General features: G+C 42.4%; 1 protein-coding gene across 1 annotated transcript in view; it reads left to right on the forward strand.

The window, feature by feature from the left end:
- COL4A4 (collagen type IV alpha 4 chain) overlaps positions 1-27,158 on the forward strand; it is a 102,573-nt gene that overhangs the window by 52,018 nt on the left and 23,397 nt on the right. Inside the window, exons 22-36 of the mRNA XM_028105283.2 lie at positions 2,556-2,628; positions 3,602-3,708; positions 4,709-4,892; positions 6,296-6,364; positions 7,330-7,437; positions 7,922-8,140; positions 9,939-10,100; positions 11,419-11,589; positions 12,170-12,313; positions 14,410-14,517; positions 15,428-15,609; positions 16,454-16,517; positions 20,498-20,572; positions 24,639-24,746; positions 25,347-25,454. Coding sequence (XP_027961084.2) covers positions 2,556-2,628; positions 3,602-3,708; positions 4,709-4,892; positions 6,296-6,364; positions 7,330-7,437; positions 7,922-8,140; positions 9,939-10,100; positions 11,419-11,589; positions 12,170-12,313; positions 14,410-14,517; positions 15,428-15,609; positions 16,454-16,517; positions 20,498-20,572; positions 24,639-24,746; positions 25,347-25,454 — 1,882 coding nt within the window. The remainder of the gene's footprint in view (positions 1-2,555; positions 2,629-3,601; positions 3,709-4,708; positions 4,893-6,295; positions 6,365-7,329; positions 7,438-7,921; positions 8,141-9,938; positions 10,101-11,418; positions 11,590-12,169; positions 12,314-14,409; positions 14,518-15,427; positions 15,610-16,453; positions 16,518-20,497; positions 20,573-24,638; positions 24,747-25,346; positions 25,455-27,158) is intronic.

Below are 27,158 nucleotides of genomic sequence, written 5' to 3' on the forward strand. Positions count from 1 at the left end.
ACTGGCATGTTGATTTTTGTCTTCGTGGTGTTTGTTTTTGTATTATTAATAAGATTTATGGCTGCCCTTGGGAAACTGAAAGTTCATTAACACAGGGTCAGTGCATTCCTACAGTTGCCAGGAGCTGAGAGGTGGCCATGCCTGTGGGAGCAGGGCTGGGTGCTCATGTCCCCACACAGTCCATCCATCTGCTTCCCTTGGTAGGCATGGCCCCTCAGCCTCTGTGGCTAAAGTCCCTAATCTAGATCATGTTTTAAACAACAGGTACATGCCTGTCAGAGAGGGGTTCTTTTATTGCTGCTGAGATTTTGTGGTTGTATTAACACATGTATTTAGTGATCTCAGATCTTAGAACAGTGACAAGTAGCCCTTGATCCCACAGCTGCTGGGAACCTTTGGCCCAAGAATCTCTTAGATTCAACATTTGTTTCACCAAGAATCTAAGCGCCACGAAGGCAAGATGGTCTGCTGTTATCTGTTGTGTCCTTGTAATGTGTATTATTGAATATTAATCCATGTCAAAAACCTGGAACCCTACCATTTGCTTTGCAAGGGTGTCAAGGGTGGTACAGGGAGAGCCTAACTGTCACCCTCACTTAAGGCTCTCAGACTGGAGCCCTAATTTCATGGCATTCCCTGGGGGAAATGGAAAAGAGCACATTGGGGCTGATGGTTAGGCTCCAGGTCACCCCGGGATGAAGGCTCTTCACTAATGATGGGACAGGTGGGCAGTGTCTAGCCTTCAGCGGAGTGCCCTATGGGGCAGTGACTTTGTTCTGAGCAGTCAAGTAGCTGAAAGGTTGTTCCTCAACTCGAGTCACTTATAACGGTCAGCGGATGCGAACCATTTCAAAACAGATCCATCTACTCAGTGCATGAAATATCACAAAAAACCTGGCAAAGCCAATGTTTGTATCTCAAGTTTGGACCTCTCATCTGAATCCCTTACCTGCTGTTATCTGTTGTGTCCAAGTAATGCCTGGCACGTTAGGTTCTCAGTAAATGTCTCTTACAAAAATAAAGAGAGCCCTACCTTCTCAGCTCAGTGCTGGCTATCACTTTTTTTTCTTACAAGCTCACCTAAGTCTGTGATCTGACTCTAGTGCTTCAAATTCTCTATCTGCAGAGCATTAGAGCAATTGATAGTACATTCTAGATCTCCAGCATGCTAACTAACACACTGCTCAGACTCCCAGGAGCACTCCACCGGCATTGTCCTTCTGGAGTGGAATTGGTTCCCAAGCTCAGTGAGTGGTTTTATGTGTTGATAGTTTATCAGAAGGACGTTATCATTATCTGCCTCTTGGACTGAATACTGTATCTTGTATACTTTGGCCCTGTCTGGTTGTCACTTATGACCTAGCATATACAGGAAAATTAAGAATTAAAGCAACATTCAACCCATATTAGCACTTTATAATTTCTAAAGTTCCTTTCCTGTCTAATCCAGCTATTTCTACTCAGAAATTTGTTCCACCCACCTTTTTGGTGTCTCATAAATATTGTTACACAGTATGCTATACTATAGTGACGCTTCTGGGGGTTTCGAGGGGGTGTGTGGAAATGCTTTTTCTCTACATCAAATGGCTCCCACGCATTTTTGCTATTTGGGTTTTTAAGCCTGTTGTGTAGAGTTTTGGGTTCTTCTTCATTCTTACTGCTTAATACTGCCATTATGCTTATCTCTACTGGCACTTTCTTCTCTTAGTAGTTAACTGCTTATAAAATGCCAGTTAAGAAGATAATTAAGCTTGCACGAACATGTTGTTAGACTTTATGAAAATAAGACAAGGTGGCATCTCTATGAGAGAAGAATTGTTTACTCAATCATTTTCACCTCTGTCTAAATTCTTGATTTAGAGTTTCTTGATGGGACCTTAGGGGCACGTGGACCCACCTTCACATCCCAACTGTGGGATAAGTAACCTTAAGCTATGGATAGTGTTTCTGTAGGTGTATTGACTATGATGCTTGGCCACTCTAATATACTGATGGTAGGTTTCCAGGTTTTTGACACGGATTAATATTCAATAATACATAATGCTTGTAAAAACTATGACCCAAATAGCTGCCTTCAGCTTTAGTGGCAGCTCTTGTGGTTAACCTACCCTCCTCCTCTTTCCTCTACACTCTACATTAAAATGCCCAAGATAGTTAAAAATTTTATTTTGAGATAAATTTTATTTTTGACCCAAAGAGGTTGTAAAATCATGCAGAGAGTTCCCATGGGCCCTTCATTCAATTCAGCTTCCCCCGTGATAGCATACGTAACCATAGTACATTGCCCATACCAGGAAATTGATATTGATATACATTTCTGTTGAGTCTGGTACAGACCTTTTCCATATTCCACAAACTTTTAAATGCAGATCGAGAGCCTCAGTTTTGTAAGGTAGGACCCATGTTAGAAGGCAAGGAAGAGAATGATACTAAGAGTGTGAAACCAGAATCTAGAACAGGTGATTTAGAAGGAAAGAAGAGAGAGATTGGATGTATATGAATAACTTTTACCTCATCAAAATTAAACTGATTTGTTCCTCTTATTTTTCACCAAGGGGAAACAAGGTGCCTCAGGACCACCTGGCAGCAAAGGAGAAAAGGGTGACATGGTTGTATCGAGAGTGAAAGGTGAGCCTAGTCAATCACGTAGCTCCCTGCCATTCAGTGAATGATATAGGAACCATCCTCTTGCATTCATGTCCCTTGTGACCACAGATCAGTTCTCTAACGAGATTCAGGATTGTTGAGATTGCTTAAAATATATTCCTTGCCCGTCACATTTCTTGTGAGAATGTTGAGCCTCAAATCGTCTATCCCTTATTTGAAAACATAAAAACCATATTCGAGTCCTCATTATTGTGAATCTGGGCTTGACGCAAGACCACCTTTGACTTCCCAGTGTGTTATAACATCCTGTATTAATCAAGACTATCTTGGTCATGTCAGAAACCCAGCCTGAAGTCGTTTTAGAGAAAAAAAGTAATTTATTGACTCAAACAAAATTTGAAGCAATAGATGTAGGGTTGGCCCTGGGATGGCTGGATCCAGGAGATTCTTCCTGCATCTTGCATCTTTCATTACACCATCTGCATTTCTCCCCAAGACTGGCTTTCCTGGGCCGTGGGTATACTGCCCTTCCTGCCAGAAGCTCCAAGTTCTTACAAAAATAAAGAGAGCTCTACCTTCTCAGCTCTAGTTTGAAAAAAAAAATTCAAGAAGTGGACTAGCCTGGGGGCAGCGCACAACCACAGACTGCCCCCCCCCCCCCATTCACCATTGCCAGGGGACGGGGCACCATGTTTGGCGCCATACAAGCAGGGGCAGATGCTGTTGTGACCGGTGCCTCCACACACAGCCTCCCTGGCAGAATGAGGAAAGGAGCACTTTCCAAATAAGAGAGTCAGTGGGTTTGGCAGTTGTCATTCTCCTCTACAACTTTTGCATGGTTGTCTTCGTGTGACTGTAGTCAGCTGAGACACTCCGAGGCGTCTCTACCAGCCCACACGGAGGCAAGGTCATTGTTTTTATTTTTGTCCTGTGTTTCCTTCTACTTCACCCACTGCGGAGAAGGGCTTGAATATCTTTTGGCCTTTGTTTCCAGGGCAGAAAGGAGAAAGAGGTCTTGATGGGCTCCCAGGATATCCAGGACGACAGGGGCAACATGGTCAGGATGGACTTCCTGGAAAAAAGGGGGATCCAGGCCCCCCAGTATGTATAACTCTTCTTGGGCTATCGAATTTCCTTTTCTTATATGGCCACGAAGCTTCTGTTTTCCCCTTCTCAATTTAAAACTATAATGCGGTCAAGTGTCAACGTGCTAGAAATCAGAGTTGCCTTCCAGTGACTGCCACGAAAAGATGATTGTTATCAAAGGTGTGGCATAATTGCAGATGGTCTGAAATCCTGAGTAGTGGTTTAGTTATGGCAAGACTCCCTGTCCTGTCTTCGGTCTTTGTGTCATTCTCATGGTGTGTATCTCTCTCTGGGGCCCTCACATCTCCGAAGCCCCCAGTGACCTCAGGCCTGTTCAGTTAACTCTATGGGACAGAGGATAGAACACAGGTCCTGATAATGACCTTTGGTTCTGTCCCCAGGTGAAGAGGCACATGAGGGGAGGTGGCAAGCAAAGGAGGGTCAACTAGTGCAAATCTCCTGAATTTTTACATATTGGCTGATGGGAAATCCCACTGACAAGTGATATTTCTGCATTTTTCAAACACGTTTTGGGTGGAGACCCTGTGTAGGTAACAGAGGTCGTAAGTAAAGACTATGAGACATGATCCAGTGCTAAGGAACTTAAAATATCTTGGGTACATGAGGCATTTTTGATTGCTTGCAATGTCACAGGAACTGAACTAGGTGTTTCGTGCATATCATCAATCTTCTGAAGAGCAATTCGCTTCCAGATTTTACCATCAGAAATGGAGGCTAAGGGTATGTTACTCCAGGTCACCTACCTATCAAGTAGGCTAAACTAGAGCGAAAACCCCAGTCAGTCTTACGCCCCCCCACCAGCATATAAGTGTTTGTAAACATTTATGTAAAATATGAATAAGAAGCTGAGTTAATCATTTAAAATTACGTTTGCTATTGAGTCTCCTGGAATTATGAGGTTTTTCTGTGTGTTCCTATAGCTTATGACAATGAGTGCTTTGAACTCATGGACTAGCAAAGATTGCTAACTGACTCATGGTGCAAACATTCCCAGGGGGATCATGAAGACGCATTCCCAGGTGATGAAGGGTCTCCTGGACCGCCGGGCCCCCCGGGCAGAGCAGGACCTCAGGGACAACCAGGTTTGGGATTTCCTGGCCCACCAGGAGAGAGAGGGCCACCGGGAGCTCCAGGCCGCCCTGGCGAGAGGGGCCTCGAGGGCTTGAAGGGTCAGAAAGGTAATTTTGAATGTTTTGTGTTACAGAATGGCAAGGGAAATAATGGAAGCTAAGGTGATCCTCTCTCCCAGGCAAAGTTATTATAGCTATGGTTAGAACTGCTAAATAACATTCCTTCTAGCTGTTGTTCAAACCTTGATTGTTGTCTAATAAAAACATTATAGCACAATCAATATTTAAAACAAATTCTTAAAATACTAAAATGTCTTTGTTGCTGTATTTGTCTGGCATAGCAAAATTGCCTGTCATTCATTTCTCAGTACCAATGCGTGCAATCTGTATTAAATTTACATACGTATTCAAAATATCTATTTGTTTACAATCTTTTGAGACAGTGTGGTGTATCTTAATAAAAAACACTAGTATTTCACTTTAAAAATACATCATTGTCCTTGAAAACCCATGTGTAAGCATTCTAGGAAGAAAAACAAGGAAGGGATTTCAAATATATTTGACAGTTATCTGAATTTAAACAGTAAAGTGACTTGCAGTATTAGAGCGGAAAGCTTTTGAAAAGGCTAGAGAAAGATTTATTTAAGATTTTTCTCCTTTGTAACATGTACATATGCCTTGGGTTACATTATTAATTGTGAAGTTTTAGAATTGAGATAGTATCGTTGGTTCTTGCTTTGAAAACATAGGCAATAATTTGGTCCTCAATAAGGCTTAAGGTTATGTTCTGGATCCATCAGAATCTAACATTATTTTTATTCAGTTGATACATTTTTGATTTGAGAGCATATGAAGTGATACATTGTAATCCATTCGTTCTCTTATAAAAGAGAAACATTCCATTTCAAAGGGGGAGGGAACCAAGAGGCACAAGCTTTGGAGTCTTCCTGTCTTCACCAGCGAAAATGGGGGGGTGACAGTGACCACAGTGCAGGGTCATTAACAAAACCAAGAGACGATACATGTGAAGGCCCAGATCCATGGCAGACCCTCCGGAAATGGCAACTGGCATTAATACCTCACCGAATGTCCGCATCTTCACAGCCCTCCCACACCCAAACCAGAAGTCCAGTCCTCTGAGCTCACTCTTCGATGTCGCTCCTACTTCATGATTTGCCAGGTCTTCCGATTCCATTGTATTGGGTATCATTGGGCCTGTCAATACATTATTTTTTTTTCTAGGCTATTAAAACTGATACTTCTTGGGATTTTCCTTATTCCCCTTATGTTCATAGCTGTCTGACAGTTGAAGCTCAGATTTCAGGACCCATCTTTTAGAAATTCAGAGTAAAGTAGTTCAGATGATCTAAGGATACTTGGGAGTCTTCTTTTCCCTTGAAATCCACATATACAATATGAAAAAATATCTTGATTGAGTTATCATTGAGATTGACTTTACGTGGGGTTATTGGTTGTGTGAACGCCACTTTGTTTGTTTGTTTTCATTCCAGGCGATACAATTTCTTGTAACGTCACCTACCCTGGGAGGCCAGGGCCCCCAGGATTTGATGGGCCTCCAGGTAGGATCAATGAGAAATTGCTGTTTTACACATTCCCCAGAGTAAAGGAACTGGTAAGACAGATGAACCGATAGTTAATCATCTGGCAACTAGTGAGGATAATTATCATCAGGTTTTGAGGGACTCTGGGAAAACAGCATTTGTGGTAAGTCACACTGGGGCTCAAGTCTACTGGCTTGGACATACTCTAGGTGGGGTTGTTTGTTTTATTTTTTTAATCTCTATGCAACAAAATTTACCTTGATGTGATCACATATCAGTAGAAACGTCTGCCCTTTGAGGATTTTAAAACTGTACCTTCTTTCTTTTCTTATGCCCCAAGAGTGAAAAATGATAATGTGTTTAGTGATTGTAAATTTTACTCTATTCTGCTTTCCAAGCCTCAAGGGATGTGAACACTCAAATTTTAAGATGGCGGTTATACCTCCTTTAAAGTTATTTTAGCTGAGAGAACTTCCAGTAGGAAATCACAGAACGTTTAAAAAAAAAAATCTCGGTTCCTTTTGCAGGTGCTTCTTGCCTGTACGTCCTTTGAGGGCAATATAGTAAGGTGCAGGGAAATAGATTTTGGCCTTTGTCCCGGTGGTTTCTTAGCAGGCCACACGCTGGCTGCCACCTCCTTCCTCCTACAAGGAGGAGCTATGCTTGACTATTTGTGTTGAGACGCAGCATGGGAAGGCACCAAAAGATTCATCAGAGTGGTGGTATATGTCTCAAAGGCTTTTAGGGAGCATCCTTTAAAGTATGGCTTCTGAGAAAGTGCATTAACAAAATCACTCTCTTTGGAACACTTACCTGGAGCACACGATTCATAAAATGATTATGTAAACCAGGTGAGGCGACATCATTACTTACATAGGTAGAAATACTCTGAAAAAGACAGCATAGATTCTTTTTAAATCACTTGATTTTGTTCTCATTTGATTTGTGTTTTATTGAGCCTGTGTTTTGTTATTATTATTTAGGACCAAAGGGATTTCCAGGTCCTCGGGGCACTCCGGGGTTGAGGTGTTTGGATGGGCAAAAAGGTCAGCGTGGCAAACCAGGAATATCAGAAATACCTGGTCCACCTGGTAAATAAGTGTTTTTCATTTAAGAATGTGTATATGCCTCCTAAACTCAATGAGCTTAGTAAGCAGATGGCCCAGGGAGCCCTACATAATGGCGGGGGGGTGTTTTCTCTTGAAACCTTAAGCTCTTAGCTATGTTTTGATAACTTTTAGGTGCTGGTAATTTTGTAAATTCTCAGGGCTCCTTCTACCTGAAGCATGAGTTCCAGCCTATTATTGGTCTGTTATTTGATAGAAACTGCTCAGTCCAGACAGACTGTCAGTGAATGAAAGCAATGAGGGAAACATCGTTGGCTTCTAGGAGATACAAAATCACAATGTATTTTCTTACAAAAGGTGGCAAAGCAACATTGCCTAGTAAGTTACTCTTAATTTTAGTTAATACTCTTGTATTTTTAAAAAATGTGTTTTTATCATAGTATTAGCCTTCCATTCGTATTGGTTCTATATTTGTACATTTAAAAATTTAAACTATGTTTTTCAATAGGGTTTCGTGGTGAAATGGGCGATCCGGGTTTTGGAGGTGAAGAGGGGTCCTCCGTTCTTGGGCCGCCAGGCTTGCCCGGTTCTCGTGGAGCAAATGGTCAGAAAGGAGTCATGGGAGACACTGCCTATGGCCAACCAGGTGCCCCAGGAAAGAGAGGTCTTTCAGGAGTGCCAGGGGCCGAAGGACACAGAGGTGACCCAGGACGTCCAGGTTTTGCAGGTATGAGGGCCGCTCCGTCCCTGTGGTTCATAAAGCTGGCTCAGCTCTGGAACAGGTCACTGAAGAGTCTTTAGACTATCTAGCCATAGAAATCTAGAATGCAAAATTTCCCCCCTAACATCGTCCCTCATAAGTGAGCCCTGGTCACATTTCAAGGAACCTGCATCCATAGCACTGCCTTTGCATCTTAGGGGTTGTTTTCAAATTCAGGGCAGCCCACTGTGGCTCGGTCCATTCAGGTTGATTCCGCAGCTCCTGGACATCTGTCTGCTTCGGACTCAGGATAGCGTGTGAGCACTGTAAACGCCCAAGGAGCAGGCACCGGATCACCTGCCCACTGCCAAGGCCAGGTTGAAGGAGGACAGGCTGCAAGAGGAGGCGCAGCTCAGCGGGGGGCAGAGCAGCGTGCGATGGTGTTCAGGGAAGCTGACTGTGGGCTGGGCCCTGGCAGGCACACTGTGTTATTTGGACAGGTGACAGGGTGGAGGGACTCTCAGTCCAGCAGGGGCAGCGGGCGAGGAAGGTGGGAGGATGGTCCTGGCACTGACTTACATGTGTTTCCCAAATCACTAAGGATTCCTCGGGATCCTCAGTACAAGTCTTTAATGTATTTAACAAGAACCCTGGGCCAGGGTCCTTAAAAATCATCATCTTCGGGGCCCCAGTCTCAGGAATTTTGATGCATTACATCGGAATTGGCTGGGTCCCAGCAGTCCAGCCCCTTGGGTGATGGTGACCAAGAGTGGACCCCAGACCAGACTTTGACAAACACTGTTCTGGTTCTTTTCGAACAGTAGACGGGACAGTATTTATTAGGTATCCGCAATCGTATCCTAGTACAGAGCAAGTGGAGGGCAGGGGACTGAGTCACCTTCTCTGTCACCAGGGAACTTACTCACTCTGTAGTTGGTAAGTCGAAATATTCAATACAAAACCTCAATTAGTTGGAAAGTAACAGGAGAATACATTCTGTGAGTCAATGAAAAATATTTTGACTTATTAATCCTACTCTCTCACTTATGACAATGTATCTAAGGAAAGTGTTCAGCAGAAGATAAAGGTTATTGTGAAAATACTCTTGTATCATCCACAATAGGTGAACAAATGGGAACAATAAAGAGAGTTAAGTAATATACACACACACTCAAAGGAATACCATTCAGCTATTTTCAACTAAAATTATATTTATAAAGAATATAACAAAATGGAAAAGATTTGCAGATTAATATGCAATGTGAAATAATCCAACAATTGTGTGCTGTGATTACTACTTGAAAAATGTAAACATATGAACAGAAGTATAATGAAAACATAGAAAAATAGAATAGACTTTTAGGTTAGGGCATGGGATGATGGGGCGATTGATTTTTTTTTTCCTGAAAATTATTACTCTGCCTTTCCAATATATAGAAATTTAAGAGTTCAAGGGATGAAATAGCTTACAAAAAGCACATCCATAAACTGCAAACCGGGTGTGTAAGCACTGTGGAGATTTGGTGTAATGTGAGAGGTTAATTAAAATCAAGAAGAACTGCATGGTGTTTAAATTTGCCCAAGCAACTTCTTTGTTGCCTACGCAACTGTAACAAGTAACTCTATTAGTAATGCATGGTTTTCCCATTCATTTGGAGCTCACTACCATCCAGGATAAGAAAATCCTTTGAGAGACTTCGCTCGTTTGAGCCCTGAACTGGATGGAAATGCTTGTTTCTGGTATTGCTACGCATGCCCCCGTTGTGGTAGGCTGACTCCCTTAGTTTCATACCAAGAGTGTCACGAGTGCGTTGTATCATTTCAGGGCCAGCTGGTAGGCCGGGATTGCCAGGTCTCAAAGGTTCCAGAGGCAGAGAGGGAAGTGCTGGGTTTCCAGGAATCCCGGGTCCACCTGGTCATTCCTGCAAAGGAGGCGCCCCAGGGATAGCAGGACCACCGGGAGTCCCCGGGGCTCCAGGCCAACCAGGTAAGTGTGAGCATGCACCAAGCCCCGTGAAGAGTCTGGGACTTGACCCTACTTACAGAGGAATGAGCCCACCTGCTGCTCTTTTATGGAGCAGCACAACCAAGACCCTGCAGCAGAGATGAAGGACTTTCCTGTTCTAGAACGGCAAGTGGCATGTGCTTCCTGGTCGTTCGGGTCATTTCCCCTTGTCACCATAGTCTCACGGGGACACCGAAGTGGGGCTTGGGGATGTTGCACACTGCACGCGCAGTGGGTCCCAGGATCCGCGAGGAGCACTGAGCCTGGGGAGCTGCTGCTTTATAGCTGCGGGCAGGACAGCCTGCTCCTTATGCTGGGGCAGGTGCTGTGTCATCCGTGGGCAGCACACACAAGCTTGAGAGCTAGCCCAATTCTAGCCCGTAAAGAGCGGCCAGGACCTTGTATCTTTGGTGCACCCAGCAAGACATGTAGGGGCTCAAGAGACCCAGGAAGAAGTGTGTCTCAACCCAAGGTGCTAGAGGGCTGTTTCCAGTGTGATCTTCATTTCACCATTTGGTTTATCACCTGTTATTTAAATCCTATTGCATTTATCCAAAAATGGCAGCAAAATGCCCTCTGAATGGATCAAAATGAGATTGGAGCAAACCCTGCCACTACAGCTTTATTTCTAGCACCAGTAAAAACTAGATGATGTTGCTGTGATTTCTACAGTTCTCTCTGGTGAACAACCTGACCAAGTTCACTTGGCCAGAGCTGCAGGAAACATCTGGAAAGTTTGCTTCCATTGGTTTCAAGAGTAAATACAAATAATATTTTTGTTCTTCACCCTTACCCACTTTCCATTTTTATTTTTTAATTTTTTTTAATTTTTATTTATTTATTTGAGAGAGTGAGAATGGAGAGAGAGCATATGAGAGGGGGAGGGTCAGAGGGAGAAGCAGACTCCCCGCTGAGCAGGGAGCCCGACGGGGGACTCGATCCCGGGACTCCAGGATCATGACCTGAGCCGAAGGCAGTCGCTTAACCAACTGAGCCACCCAGGCGCCCGCCACTTTCCATTTTTAAAATGCCCACTTTCCATTTTTAAAATGCTCTTTATAGTAATCGTGTATCTCTACTGGGAAATATTTATTCAAGCAATGTGCCTTTCTTTTTATAGCAGCCAGAAAAAAGACATTCTGAGGCTGACGGAGAATTGCCACTGTGGGTTGAGCTGATAAACATTGTTTGTTTCATAGGAACGGATACACAATTTAAGCTATCGGAAACTTTTTTTCCTGCCCGTGTGTGAAGCCGGTGTTCGGTCTTCACATGTTGCTGTGCTTGTGTTTTTTCTCAGGTGCCCCAGGTTGGAAAGGACAGCGAGGGGATGTGGGGCCTCCTGGTCCATCTGGAATGAAGGGCCTCCCAGGAGTCCCAGGACGGCCAGGGGCACATGGTCCCCTAGGACTTCCAGGTGTCCCAGGCCCTTCAGGGGATGATGGACTGCCTGGTCTTCCAGGCCCAAAGGGTGGGTAGCGCTCTTCCATTATTTACCCCGATTTTATAAACTTGAAATCCACTGCCAGGTGAAGACTATTACATACGATCATACTCTTGAATTACTGGTATTTCAGCCTGATTTTGTCCTTCTCTTAGTGACAGCTCCCTTCTTCTTATCCCCTATATTGGTATTTCCAGTGGCAGAATGTTTTGGCATATGTAAATGGGAGAAGGTGGGTAGGGAGATTAAGCCCACAGCACGCACAAACACTTCTGCTCAACACACTAGGTAGAGCAGATCCGGTGTCGGGTCAGGGCTAAGGTACTTCCACATCAGATGAGCCCCCACCCGCCAACCCCCCATCCCCCCCACGTCTTAAAGCATTATAAGATCAGGACTCAGAAACGTAAAGGCCCCCAGCCCTATGGGGTGGAAAGCTGACTAGGAGAGCACAGCCAGTACATGCGGCGGGGCTGATAGCAGTGGTTCACCTTCAGTACAAACTGAGGTCCGAGGGAGGGCAAATCTCCACGCCGACGACAAGGAACACAGACCTAAGAAGCGTGCTAGCTTTTAAAATGACAAATTCATGTTCTCATTTCATCAGGATCCCAGGGGCTGCCTGGCTTCCCCGGTTTCCCGGGGGAAAGAGGAAAGCCTGGCCCCGAGGGACGTGCTGGCCGTAAGGGGGACCCGGGAGAGGACGGTCGGCCTGGCTTCCTCGGAGACCGTGGGGTGAAAGGTGCCAAAGGTAAATGCACTTGACCGCACGATGATGCCACATCGGTGGTTTTGGTATTTGATCAGAACGTGTAGAGATGGTCTTTGAAAAATAAATGGGACTATCCTGCAGCTTGGATTCCTCTTCCTTTTGGATTGCTGGTGTTTGTTTTAAAATCTTAAACCAAATTCATTTTCCAACCTCTCAGTCTTACTGCGTATAACTGATAAATGAATTGCTCTATTAATAGAAAAAAATAACAAGTGCTTTGATACATGGCTATTGGGTTGGAAAGAACCTTCTCACCGGTTGGGAAGGGGGTGAGGCCCCTAGTCTCTGTTTCAATCTTTTCTTTTTTTTTTTTTGTAAAAAAAAAAAATACTTTTTTTTTGGTAAAGAGCCAGATAGTAAATATTGCAGGCCCCTCTCATCCCTGTTGAAACCACTCAGCTCAGCTTCTGTAGCATGGAAGCAGCCAGAGATTGCATGGAAACACGCTAATATAACTTACATTCCAATGGAATTTTCTTCATGGACACTGAAATTTGAACTTCATTTATTTCACGTCACAAAATGTTATTCCCATTTTGAGTTCTATCCCCTAATAATTTAAAAGAGTAAAAACCATAGCTCACGGATTATACGTAAACTGGCCACAGGTGGGATTTGGCTCTCAGGTTGTAACTTGCCAACCTCTGAAATAGAGTAAGTCCACTTTCATCTGAGCCATGAGTTATGCCTTCCCGGCTTCCTTTAAAGGAAGAGTTTTCAGGGCACCCTGGTGGCTCAGTCGGTTAAGTGTCCGACTCTTGATTTTGGCTCAGGTCATGATCTCGGGGTCCTGAGACCCAGCCCTCTGTCAGGCTCCAGATTCAGTGGGGAGTAAGGCGGTCCTGTTTGAGATTCTCTCCCTCTCCTTCTGCCTCTCTGCCTGCTCATGCTCTCTCTCTCTCTCTCTCTAAAATAAATAATAAATCTTTAAAAAAATGAAAGTTTTCAAATAAATAAAATCTTAAAAAATAGTTTTCCTTACTATTAAAAAATAAAAAATTCTAGATTACTGGTATAAATGTTCTGTGTCCATCCCTATTACATATTTACTTTTACCACTTAGCTAGGAGGCCACAGTGAGTGAAGGTAAAATCTCATTTCCAGTATCGAGAATGAATGCTTGACAATTTGAGAAACAAGTTTTTTGTCCTTAAAGCCCATTGGGTAAATAGCCTCCTATATAATTTAAATTACTTTTACTTCTCAGTGGATTGATTCTGCTCTTATTGTTGTTTTACTAGCCTGTAAATTTTTTTATAAAAGAATCAAGGGATCAGAGTCACTCTTAGCTAGCTTAGATTAGGTGATGTTTGCTATGCTAGTATGGTCTCCAAAATAAAACAAATTTAAGAAACTGATATTACACTGTACGTTAACTAACTGGAATTTAAATAAAAACTTTTTAAAAAAATGCCCTGATTTGTGTTTGCTCCCGTGGTGGAAATACTCCCACCATGGCTGATTTAAAGCTGCCAGCACTTTAATAACTGGTTTACAAAAATCTTGGCTTATTAATAATTGGCTCTCACCATGCTGGTATGAGCCCACTTGAGCACTCTTCTACAACTGGACAGTGGTTACAAAACTCAGGTAGAAATACCGTATATTCTTCCTACCTTTCAGAATTCTCTATGTGGAGAAGCAAGTTGAAATAAATGTTCTTTTAATGTAAGGAAAACAATAGAGGCTGGGAAGGGAAAGACAGGGAACTGTAAAATATGAGATGGGCAGTTCATGTTTTACTGGATGAAGAGACATATTTTAGATTTGGGACTTTTCAAGCCTATCTGTTTTCACCTAAAACTCGGAGACCCATTTTGCTGAATTTAGCAAATATCCACTGATCACTGCCTGTACTCCAGACCCTGTTGCTGGACACATTGGGAGGGGGATGTAAAAAGGTATGGCCCTTCTTTTGGGAAATCCACTGACAGTGATACTGTGCAAGCTATAAACATAAATATGGTTTAGGAAATGAAATGTGGATTTGCAAACTGGACCTGAAGTGTCGTAACAGAAGAATCACGTGTGTGGTGCTTCTGTTTGTTCTTCTCTTGCATAATTAATATCTGAAGGAGAGAGAGGACCCCCAGGAGATGAAGGAGAGATGGCTATCATTTCCCAAAAGGGGAAAACTGGGGAACCTGGACCTCCGGGAGATGATGGATTCCCAGGAGAAGAAGGTGGGTAAAGCTCATTCTTTTTAACTGTATCAAATGAGTTGGCCTTTCTAGATCATTCAAAGAAGCATGCATAAGGGGCAGCTTTCCTAATAACGCTGAGATTGGAGAAGGTCACTTTTTTTAGATACAAATATACCCGGATTAACCTCATGCTGCATTTTTTTTTGGCTTTTCCATGCCAGAACTTAGTTAAAGTTCATACATATGTATAGATTGGATATTCCAAACTAGGATCAGTCCTAAGATTGTACATCTAATACCAGTTCCAGCTTTCCAGCACCCCCAGTTGTGGTGACTGGTATTAAAACAAGTAACACAGTGATGACTGTCCAGGTCGTTTGACCCATGCTTCTCCATCTTCAGCATGCCCACAAACCCCTGGGGCTCTTGTGAAAATGCAGATTCTGGATTGGCAGGTCTGGGGCAGGCCCCACTCTGCTTTTCTAACAAGTACCCCAATGCCTGTGCTCCCCAGAAACAGAATGTGGCAAGGATTTTGGCCACCACATTTGTATTCTCTTGCCCCCCAAGTTCAGGTTTAGTCTGCGTGAGGCCCGGGCTCTTGTCTTGGCTCTCTCCTTAACTAGTTGTGAGGGGGCGAATGTTTTTTAACTGAGCTAGGTAAGTTCTTCATTTGTGAGATGAGTGTGTGACAAAGCAGATGGGTGACCCTGCAGGCTCATTCCTCCCTTGGGGTCCCTTCATTCCTCCCTGAGTCAGTTCATGGGCGCTTCTTTCCCAGTGAGGTCACTGAAGCCCAAAACCATCACGATGGGGGCTTAGGGCAGGAACCAGGATGCCCCAAAACCTTGGGCTTCATCTCCTAAATAGAGGACCCAAGCCCTCAGCCTCACTACTGCCCCACCCAGGATTTCCTCGAAGAGGTTTGTCACCCTTGTAACCCCACCAGGTGATAAAGGCAATCCTGGGATGCAGGGCAGGAAAGGAGAGCTGGGAAGACACGGAGCACCTGGATTTCACAGAGGGGAGCCTGGTAGAACTGGGCAGCCAGGGCTTCCTGGCTCTGCAGGCCCCCCAGGCTCCCCTGGGCCAAGAGGGATTATTGGTTTTCCGGGATTTCCAGGTGACCAGGTAAGTGGCTTTGGTTGGGGGGGAAAGAAATAGTACAACCCTTTTGCTCTTGGATGCCCATAGGAGTCATAATTTGCCAGTGTACATCATTGCTCTTTGACTGGCTTTTAGAATGTAAGCGAAAAGAATGGAAGCTTCTGGAAGGCCATGGTGTGACTATAATTTCTGAGCAGTGCTCATGCCTGTTTTCCCGTGATGGATGACGGAGTCACTCACTCCGCGTACTACCCTCCCCCGCCAAGCCGTTTAAACAGCTCTACAGAAACTTTCCTCATGACTACTGGTTTATCAGAGTACAGAGTCTTCTGAAAAATAACCCAAATTCCAGTGTCTAAACCTTCCTATCTGGTTGCAGATATCACAGATTTTGCTGTAAATACATTTGGTCTTTAAAACCATGAGTAAAATACCCCACTGAGAAGCCAGGAGGTACAATATGTGTCATAGCCTACATCACAACTTCTAGAAGATTAATATAATTTACCACCCATCTTTTGGAATCAAATAGATTTTTCAAGTTTTTGGTAAAAAAAAAAAGTCTTCTAACATTTTATTTGGTATTAATTTGCTCATTCAAACCTCAAGATTCAAATTATGTGATAACATTTACTGTTTTGTAATCAAAAATAGAGAATTGGATGCTACCTGTTGGTACCTCTAATACTGGAGTTTTAGTCACTTTTAAAAAGCTAGACACATGTATTAGTATGCCTGCGATGCACTTCTGATTTTCTTTACCACTGCGAATATATGGAAATTGGTTATGGAAGATTATAACTGGATAATGTTATGAATATGTCATTTGTATTTGAAACCAAATTAAAGTCTTCTGTTAAACTGTCAGGGTGAGCCAGGTTCTCCAGGGTCCCCCGGACGTTCAGGAATTGATGGAATGAGAGGACCTAAAGGTATGCTTTGGACAGACGGCAGCCATCCACCAAGTTCATAGTCCTGGGTGTTTGTAATATTGTGAGCATGCACATTTGGTATGAAAATTAAAGTATATCCAACAAACTGCAACATCCAAGGGCTTCTTTTTTACTTTTTCTTTTTTAAGTTTTTATTTAAATTCCAGTTAGTTAGCATACAGTGTAATATTAGCTTCAGGTGTATAATACAGTGATTCAACACGTCCATACATCCCCCGGTGCTCGTCACAAGTGCCCTCCTGCACCCCCATCTCCTACTTCACCCATCCCCCACCCACCTCCCTTCTGGTAACCAGCAGTTTGTTCTCTGTAGGTAAGAGGCTGTTTCTTGGTTTGCCCCCCTTCTCTCTCTTTTTCCCCTTTGCTCATTTGTTTCTTAAATTCCACATATGAGTGGAATCATATGGTATTTGTCTTTCTCCGACTGACTTATTTCACTTAGCATAATGCCCTCTAGCTCCATCCATGTCGTTGCAAATGGCAAGATTTCATTCTTTTTACGGCTGAATAATATTCCATTGTGTGTGTGTGTGTGTGTGTGTGTGTGTGTGTGTGTATATATACACACCACATCTTCTTTATCCATTCATGAAATGCTAGATGCTTGGACTGTTTCCATAGTTTGGTTATTGTAGACAATGCTGCTTTAAACATTGGGGTGCATGTATCCCTTTGAATTAGTAGTGTATTTGGGGGGTAAATACCTAGTAGTGTGATTGCTCGATCATAGGGTAGTTCTACTTTTAACTTTTTGAGGAACCTCCATACTGTTTTCCATAGTGGCTGCCCCAGTTTGCATTCCCACCAACAGGGCAAGAGGGTTCCCCTTTCTCCACATCCTTGCCGACACCTGTTGTTTCTTGTGTTGCTGATTTTAGTCATTCTGACAGGTGTGAGGTGATATCTCATTGTAGTTTTGATTTGCATTTCCCTGACAATGAGTGATGTTGAGCATCTTTTCATGTGTCTGTTGGCTGCCTGGATGTCTTCTTTGGAGAAACTTGTCTCCATGACAAGAAGATGTCTCTTCTTGTCTTCTTCCCATTTTTAAATTGGATTATTCGTTTTGGGGGGCATTGTAAGGGTTTTGATATATTTTGGATTCTAATGAATTATTCATTATGGGGGTTTTGTAAGTTCTTGATATATTTTGGGTACTAACCGAGGGGTTCTTCTTAGATTCTGTTAGATAGTCAAACACTCAAGACCCAAATCATCCACATGTGTCATTCAGATCCGAGGGTAGCAGGTAGAGAACAGCATGCTTGCGAGCACACAGGTCTTTCTCCTCAGTGGGGGTCCTTGAGCAGTCTGTGTGGTGACTGAAACTCCCTAAGTGGCAGCTCAGGTACAAGGAGACCAGATCCACATTGGTGGGCAGCGTCTACCTTGGCTTGGAAGGCTCCTGCCCCACAGGAGGCAATGTCTCTTCTAAAGACGGTATAAATAGGGCTTTTAGGTTCCCAGTGACAAGAGTCACAGTACACAGAGAAGGTCAGAGCCGTGACTTCCCTCCAGGTGTTAATACGTCACTTAAGAATTTCTGGGCCACATTTAATTTTCAGTTGGGTTATTTTTACCGTAAGCCAAGGGTCAACAAATGTGTTTTTTTCAAGGGTTCAGATCACAAATATTTTCAGCTCTCTGGGCTCTGTTGCAGCTACTCAACTGTGCATGAAAGCAGCCAGACAATATGCAAACAAGGGGTGTGGCTGTGTTTCGTTAAAAATTTATTTACAGAAAGGTACAGGTTAGATTTGGCTTCATAGTCTTGGTTTACCTTGTGCCAAAAACAATGCTGCCTCGTAACACAGCTGACGTTCTACTTTAATCAGATTTGTAGGGAAACAGAAACACAAAGTTACCTGTGGATAAAAATATTCTTCGAGGTTTCATTTAACTTTTATTAAGACAAACAGGCAAACAAAAATCAGGATATCTTAAACTGTGATGTTTACATAAACTCTTTTTTTTTTTTTAAAGATTTTATTTATTTATTTGACACAGAGAGACACAGCGAGGGAGGGAACACAAGCAGGGGGAGTGGGAGAGGGAGAAGCAGGCTTCCCGCGGAGCAGGGAGCCCCGATGCGGGGCTCGATCCCAGGACCCTGGGATCATGGCCTGAGCCGAAGGCAGACGCTCAACCAACTGAGCCCCCCAGGCGCCGCTTACGTAAACTCTTTAACATTGTTACTGTCCTTGTATACCAGTGGGTTAATATTTTTCTTTAAATCTATTTAAATATGATTCACTGTTTTAACCTTAGCTTTAACCTCACTATCTGTGAATTCACAGGTTTGATGAGCAGTTATATTTGACTTTATACAGACGAAAATGAGTAACTTTAAAATATAAGAGTAGGGGCACCTGGTTGGCTCAGTTGGTAGAGCATGTGACTCTTGATCTCAGGGTGTAAGTTTAAGCCCCACGTTGGATGTAGAGATTACTCAAAAATAAAATCTTTAAAAAAACACAATGAAATATAAGAGTAATTAATGAACCACCTAAAAATCTCCTCCCTTACCACAAAATGGTTTTCATTTTGAGAGACACTCCATAGGCAATATGATAATTGCTATAAGAAAAAATGAACTGTGCACCTTATTTTTTCAGAAGGAATAATCTATTTTCCTCAGAAATAGTTACAAGTAGGGAAGTTTTCATATTTGAGTTGACATTTTATAGCTTCATGGTTTAAAACTCAGTCCTCTTCTACTTCCCTATGCATTTATTGTAGTCCCTTTGCCTCTCTCAAAGCACAAACCTACCTCTTCTGACGTTCTTCATTCTTGCATCTGGCCATGTTTGCAAGGAACTGAAATGCACTCGTGGCCCCTGGAGTAAAAGCGGTCTCACGAAGTCCACCCTAAGGCTAATGAAACCCAGCCCTTGGGAGAAACCCATGGTTTCTCTCTTGAGACTGTTCTGCTTTTCTTTGTGGGCTGGCTTTTCCTTACCTGCCAACTGGCTTCATCACCAGTATCCTTTCTGGATCTTTCTGGATATGTCTGGGTTGCAAACATGCTCTGCATCAAAGCATCATGATAACGACGTCGTGATGATCCTTTTGGTCTCTGCCTCAATAACCAACGAACTCAAACTCTTGCTTTTTATCCCAACTTGTCAAGGAAAGACTTGTTGACCCGAGATGGCCCAGATTTCTACCCCTCCAAACCACAGCGATGAGTAGGGTCAGGTGGAAGAGAAACTTCCACAAATGTGGGTGGGGCCCCTTTGAAAGGGGTGTGGGTGGGAAGCTATAGTAAATCATACCTAAGTGACTCTTACTCTCTCTTATAACCCCATCTGTTGTCTTGCCCGGCCCTGCCACACCATTTTGAGACCCCCATTTATAACTGGCCCCAGCTCGAAGTCCTGTGTCGGGAGGAGCACAGCCACAATGGAGCACAGCCCTGTGGCACTGCAGGAACCATTGCCTGCCGTGGCCTGTGAACACGTGGTCTCTTGTGAAGTCATCAACAAAGTGTGCCTTTGTAATTTTGTTTTTACAAGGACACTGAGTTGAACTTCCTTGCAGAGGGCTTAAAATGTGACTACAGCAGCTAAAACAGGGGCAATTTCTGCTTTTTGTTTCTAAAACACCATATAAGAATATAGTCAATCAGTACTAAGTAATTTCTTAAATAGATACCTAAATTTGAAACTATTTTTGGGAACTTAAAAACTCAAACTTATTAAGATCTGTAGTTTCTTATGATTGTTATGAACTATAAAAATGGTGTGTGTGTGTGTGTGTGTGTGTGTGTGTGTGTTTAAATCACATCTTGCCTCTATGTTTCCATTTGTTTTTATATAGGAAAAAAAGCATTTTTTCAAAAACTCTTCTGTAATATTCAAAGATAAATTATAAAGACAAATATGACAGTTATTAAGTCATGTGTATGAAACAAAATTAAATTCTCTTAAATAATGTTATGTGCATTTTATCACTTACAGGAGACAAAGGTGATCCTGCAAGTCAGTTTGGCTTACCTGGTCCAAAGGGTGAACCAGGTAGCCTTGGATGTCCAGGTATAGCCACATGTTTTTCTTATTAAAACAAAAAAGAATAGGGGCGACTGGTTGGCTCAGTCAGTTGAGTGTCTGCGTCTTGGTCTCACCCAGGTCTTGAGCTCAGGGTCCTGAATTTGGGCTCCATGTTGGGCATGGAGCCTACTTAAAAAGCAAACAAACAAAACAAAACAGGATAAATTTAGTTTGAAAAATAGAGCAATTACTTTGTACTCCTAACCGACAATAATTATATCAATATTTTCTTCCCCCCTTTACACACTAAGATACATCCTGAGGGATTATGTATAAATGCTGCTACCACATCCTTGGCCTAGAAGGACATCAGGATTATATGCCAGGGATTCTCAGGCTTTTTCCACCGTGGCTCACATGACCTATGATGTTGACATAACAATTCATTCCCCTTGGCATGCCCAGATTTTGACATGGTCGGAAATGATTATTACAAGCAACTAAAAGCTGAACTATTTCACAGTCTCTAGAATTATAAATGATACATTAGCAGTAACCATTCACACTGACCACAGCCTCAGGTTGTCATTCCTGCCCTTTCTTTCCTACTCAGAAAATCATATGTGAATGCCAGTGAGGAGTGCCATTGTGGAGCTATCATTGAATATCTCATTTACTAAATATCTAATTTACTAAAAACCAAACCAAAAAAAGAAAAGGAAAATTTCACCACCAACAATGAATCTAAATTGTTCAAAATGGTACTTTGTTTATCAGTGATGATTGACATGTAATCCCTCAGAACGGATTAGATGTACCTGTGATCTTTTGCCTTCTGCTCAAGGCTGCGGCTGGCTCCAGTACATGACCCACCGTTGATGAAATATACATGCCTTTTAGCTTAGTAATTTTACTTGTAAGAATTTATCTGAAGTCAATTATCAGACAAATGTATAAAGATACATGCACAGGAATATTCATTGCATGGAAAGAACAAATACCATTCACAAATGATAGATTAGAGAAGTACTCACGATCTCATTCAGCTGGTAGTGGATAGGTTTCGATGGGTCCCTTGTAAGTTAAAATATCTCCTATTAATAGTTTTGTGCATTTTTTAAATTTATGTATTTGAGAGAGCGAGGGAGAGTGGGAGGAGGGGCAGAGGGAGAGGGAGAGAGAGAATCTCAGGCAGACTGCCCACTGGGCTTGGAGCCCCACTCAGGGCTGGATCCCAGGACCCTGACATCATGACCTGAGCTGAAATCAAGAGTCAGCCACCCAACTGACTGAGCCACCCAGGTGCCTGTCGTTTTGTGCATTATCTTAAAATTATCTTCGACATTAGTCATGTTTCATTACATACAACAGAAAGATTAATATATGAGCAGACGTGTTATCGGAAATTTTTGTTTGTTTTTATGCCATAAGATTGCTAAAATAGAAGTCCAGCAGAAAAACAAGCTATTACAATGGCAAGAACTTTCCCACTCTCTTTCATATTGGTCTTTTCCCTCTGACATGGTCAAATAGATTTAGATAATATAGTATTTTAACTAAAATGTGCAGCTGAAGTGTACATTTGGAGGGGAAAATAGTTTTGAGCTTAACATTATGGGGGTTCATAATAAGTACCAGAGTGAGAAAGAAGCCTCAAGAAGGGAAACCAGTGGTTCAAAGTCAATCTCCATTATTACTGTCCATTTGGTCTTGGGCAAGTTGCTTATCATCTTTGAGCTCAGTTTCCTTACCTGTAAACTTGCCCCATGCATAATTATAGGATTGTTCTGAGGATCAAATAAGATGCCTTGAAAGCAGGGGATAAACTGAAAATTCCACCTTTACTGATATTTTTATGTAAACCATTAAGATAGTAAGATTTTATAAGCTGAAACTAGTCCAAAATGGAGGCCTTTGGTATTACCTAGTATTTTAAGTGAAAAATTATAAATCTGAGTTATTTTACACTTAGGCTAACTTTTTCAAGAAAATTTGCCTTAGCCTAATTTCCCTGGTGTCCTGCAGTTATCACCATTTAATCTGTTCCCTTTCTCATATGCCATAGCTTTAGCTTAAAATTTCCAAATTACATCATATGTTATTCACCAGCACAGAATTTACCTAAATACACAAGTTCCATTGACTGGGAAAAGCTGCGTTGATTGAATTTCAATGAGCCCAACGAGAAGGCATAGAGCTGCTGCCTGTCTCAGGGGATTTTAAATGATTGTACTGGGTTTAGTTCTACTCCCCCCACCACCCCATTCAATTCAGCGAGAAAATTCGGCACAGATTAACTCGGAAGCTCTGTTCTTAACACAGGTGCGACTGGGGAGGCAAGCCTCAGTCTTTCCATTTGGAAATGAGAATAACACTGTTGTACCTTTACTGCAGGAGTGTTTTCAGGATAAATAAAATAACACACAGTGAGGCTCATAGATCTTAAATCTGATCAGGGACGAGGTACAGACTAACACAGGCTTGTTTCATGTGTGTTCTTTTTTTTTTCTTAATTTTATTTATTTATTTGACAGAGAGAGACACAGCGAGAGAGGGAACACAAGCAGGGGGAGTGGGAGAGGGAGAAGCAGGCTTCCCACAGAGCAGGGAGCCCGATGCGGGGCTCGATCCCAGGACTCTGGGATCATGACCTGGGCTGAAGGCAGATGCTCAACGACTGAGCCACCCAGGCGCCCCATTTCATGTGTGTTCTAATAAATAATGACTGTGCCTCCCACCACGGGTTTGTAAATCCAGAGGCATATATTTTATTTGCAGATTCAACTGGCTAATTTCAGCCCAGACTATTGGGTTATCCTGTAAATCTGAATTGTATTAAAGTAATACATTGTAAATAAACAAGGGGAAATAGTCATCTTCTCTAGTAATCAAATGTAACTAAAGGAAGTCTGAGTTATTTTCTTCTTACTGAATTAGCAGGAAAACAAACCAACAAACTCTCAAGTCCCCAGTGAGAACAGGGCATGTACTTACAGTTGCCGTAACTAGTTACACGCAGTGGTGTGAGTTAGGGCAGCACTTACCCAAACCACCTAGCCACCTCTGTCAAGAACAGAATGGTCTATTCTGAAAGACTAAACAGCAGCTGAACTGTTCTCGTCAGCAAGTCTCTGTCCTGAGATAGAGACTGTAGTAGATTGTTTCCTTTAACTTAAGGGATGTAGCCACCAGATGCAATGTGTTTCTGGAATGAGAGCCAGTGTGGAGAAACCAGCTGTGAAGGACATTAAGGGCCCAAGGGGGGGAAACTCAAGTATGGAATGAGAATGGGATGATATTAACAATTGGTATTAATTTTCTTGGCTGCGATGATGTTATTTTGGCCATGTAGAAAAATGGTTTTTTCAGGCATACCTCCTGAAGTATTTAGGGATTGAATTCCATGATGCCTGTGATTTACTTTAAAATACTTCAGCAGCTTAAAATGCATAAAAATGAACCAAAATATAACCTAGAAATTCTATGCCTAGGAATTTTTCCTAAGGAAATAATTTGAGAAAAATGGATTAAAAATATATAAAGATCATTATGCATAACAGCAAAGAGAAATAACTTGAATGGCTAATAGAGAAAATTAGGTTAATTAATTTAATTAAGATTAACCCAATAAGCTATCAGCCGGTCATTTCAAAACAACAATTAGAGGGGTGCCTGGGTGGCTCAGTCGGTTAAACATTTGACTCTTGATCTCAGCTCAGGTCTTGTTCTCAGGGTTGTGAGTTCAAGCCCTGTGTTGGGCTCCATGCTGGGCATGGAGCCTACTTTAATAATAATAATAATAAGAAGAAGAAGAAGAAAACAATAGCAAATTTGGAAAATTACTTATAATACGATGCTAATTTAAAAAATCAGAATATAAAATTGTGGGTCTTATTTGCACATTGTTATACACATGAGAAGTTCTATTAAGGTGGTAGGATTAAAGGTGTTCTGTATTCTTCCTTAGTGTTATCTTTTCAACAAAAAAATTGTAAATGTAAACAAGTACTACTAAAAAATAATGTCAGGTGCTGAAGTTGGAGGTTTTATAGATGCCCCGCCTCAAAGACCAATCCACAATTACTCAGATGTTTGATTCTTCTTTCTTTAGGACATCCCGGAGCACCCGGGGAGCAGGGCTTGCCCGGTGTTCAGGGGCCCACGGGACCACCAGGAAGGCCAGGACTACCTGGTACCTCTGGACCACCAGGGTGTCCAGGTATTTTGAAAGGAGCCTGGAAACTTCCAGAGCACTCATCTATCTTCTAGTTTATCAGAAAGAGCCAACCTTCGCTTAGACTGCCACTTCCCAGACCTGTGACTTTGGACAAGTCACTCACACTTACTGTTCCTCACCCATAGGGTGGAGCCAGTCCAGTCCCAGTGGGTTGGTCTGGGAGTAAACCAAGACAACACCTGTTAGGAGCCTAGCAAGGTGCCAGGCACAAACTGAGGGGCTGACAGATAAAAGCTCCTTTCCATCCCTCCTTAATCCCCCTGCTACTCAGATGCTGGTCTTCTTTTCTCCTTTAGACTTAAGGCACATATCACATTGACAGCACAACATGTTAATGGCTCCTCGTCTTGCTGATTCAGAATACAGTGAAAGTTTAAGATTATAAATGGCGGCTGTAATCTCTCCAAAGTGATTTGCTGCATCTGAGGTTAAGTGTGCTTTTCTCTCTAGAGTTAGGAGGTCTAGGGGAAAAAAGTGATGACAATGTTCCCAATTACCCATCTGTTAAGCACAGATGACCTTCCCCATTAAGGTAACTCCTATCTCATCTGGGTGTCTGCAGAACCTCTGTCTCATCCTCAGGTAATCAAGGGGTGCCTGGGCTGCAGGGACCTCCAGGAGAAATGGGGGATCCTGGGCCAAGAGGCATGATGGGAGATCCAGGGGCACCAGGTCTTCCAGGAAAAAAAGGTGAGTGGAAAGGAAACCCCACCCATGAGGGCAAATCGACAGCACCTTTCTTGCGCTGCATGTCACCTCGGTTGGTCATGGCTCCTTCCTCTTTCCCACATGTGCATTAACTCCTTCCTCTTCTTTCTCACTAGGAGCTTCAGGCAGCGCATCTAGGCTCTTCACCCACCTTCTACCAAAATATGGTGCTGCCTTTGTTGAGAACATTTCCCCCGGTGTTTTCCATAATGTTCAGGCCTCTTCACTTACTCTCTCCTTGGATAGTTGAGCTCCTATTATGTTCCAAATTGTGTGTTAGACACTAGGTGTACAATTCTGAAGAGCATAGACATTGTTCTTGCCTTCATGGATCTCACAGTGTAGTCGTGGAGACGTATTAAAAACATACGTGTAAATAAATCTACATTTACCAATTGTGATAAGTGGAAGGAAAAGAATAAAAATGCTATGGAGAAAGAGTTACCAATATTCTTTATCTTTGTTAGATTAAAAAAACATTTTTTCCTGGTTAAATTTTTTGTCTTTTGGGTAATAGTAAACTGGTTATAAGTTTGGTTACAATAATACCATATATCCTATCGTATGTCATATTTATTTGTTGTGAACAAAGCTTCATGCCCCTCCATTCCTCCATAGTCCTTACTCCTCTTCAGTCCATTTCTTCCATTTTAGAAAAAAAAAAAAGTTTTTCCTGGGTCCTTTGTACATACTTCTAGCATAGCACCTATGTCCTATACATTTGTATGTTTAGAAGTCTTTCTCACCAAGTAGAATATGCTTTTTATATCCTTGGCACCCAGTGGATACCCAGTAAATCTCCTGGATGGTTATTGTAAGTATTTTTAAATTTGTGAATAAATTAATAGAGGACTGGACAAGTAGAAGAATGGACAACTGAGCTAGTAGCTATGAAGTTGAGGGTCTCTGCTTGAATAAGCAGATGAAGGGTCAAGCCTTACTTAGTAGATTTCTATAAGTAAGCTCCACTATCTCCTCCTTCCTCCCTTTAGCTTCTGCTAGTTGACTCATCCATGTACTAAATTTTGGCCAAATGGAAATTACCTCCACTCGGAAGAGTTGGAAACCCCTCCTTTGGGCTTAATTGTTTTATTGTTTTGAAAATCCAAATTAAAATTTTCCATGCTTTCATCTCTTCCCTCACCAAATAGCTTTCAAATAATGTCTGTTTTCCAACACGCAGTACTGTGGTATGTGTGACATGGTACTGTTCTGCAGAGAGGGAGGCTCTTTATTTTGGAGCGCTGGTACCTTATGTATTTCCACGTGCCCAAATATTACTTGGCTTCTGGTACCCATACCTAAACAAGACATCTTTGTACTGTTCTTCTCCCTCTTCATTGGCATTTAATGCAAAGTCCAGTGATTTGTGATAAATTTAGGATCTCAAGCAATGCCATAATTTTTTTATGTTAAAAATTTATCTAGTGACTGTGGCTGTTTGCTGTCCCTGGAAAATCCCTGTAGCCTCGGTGGGGTGTCCTTGGACACTTTTTTGAGTGTCTGGAAGCTGAAATTGGTAAAAACCCAAAAGAAAACTTTTCCATTATTAACCACTCCTACTGCATTTCCCCTTCATCTCACCCTCCTAGTTTAATAAAAATAGCAAGGATTTTCAAACCTCCCAGTGCCATAACAATAGACACTCAGTTTGACTAAAATGACTAGACTCAGGTTGCTATTGTT

This window comes from Eumetopias jubatus, unplaced genomic scaffold, assembly GCF_037043125.1.
Source record: "Eumetopias jubatus isolate StellerSeaLion01/CBP00866 unplaced genomic scaffold, mEumJub1_p1.0 scaffold_3, whole genome shotgun sequence".
NCBI lineage: Eukaryota > Metazoa > Chordata > Mammalia > Carnivora > Otariidae > Eumetopias > Eumetopias jubatus.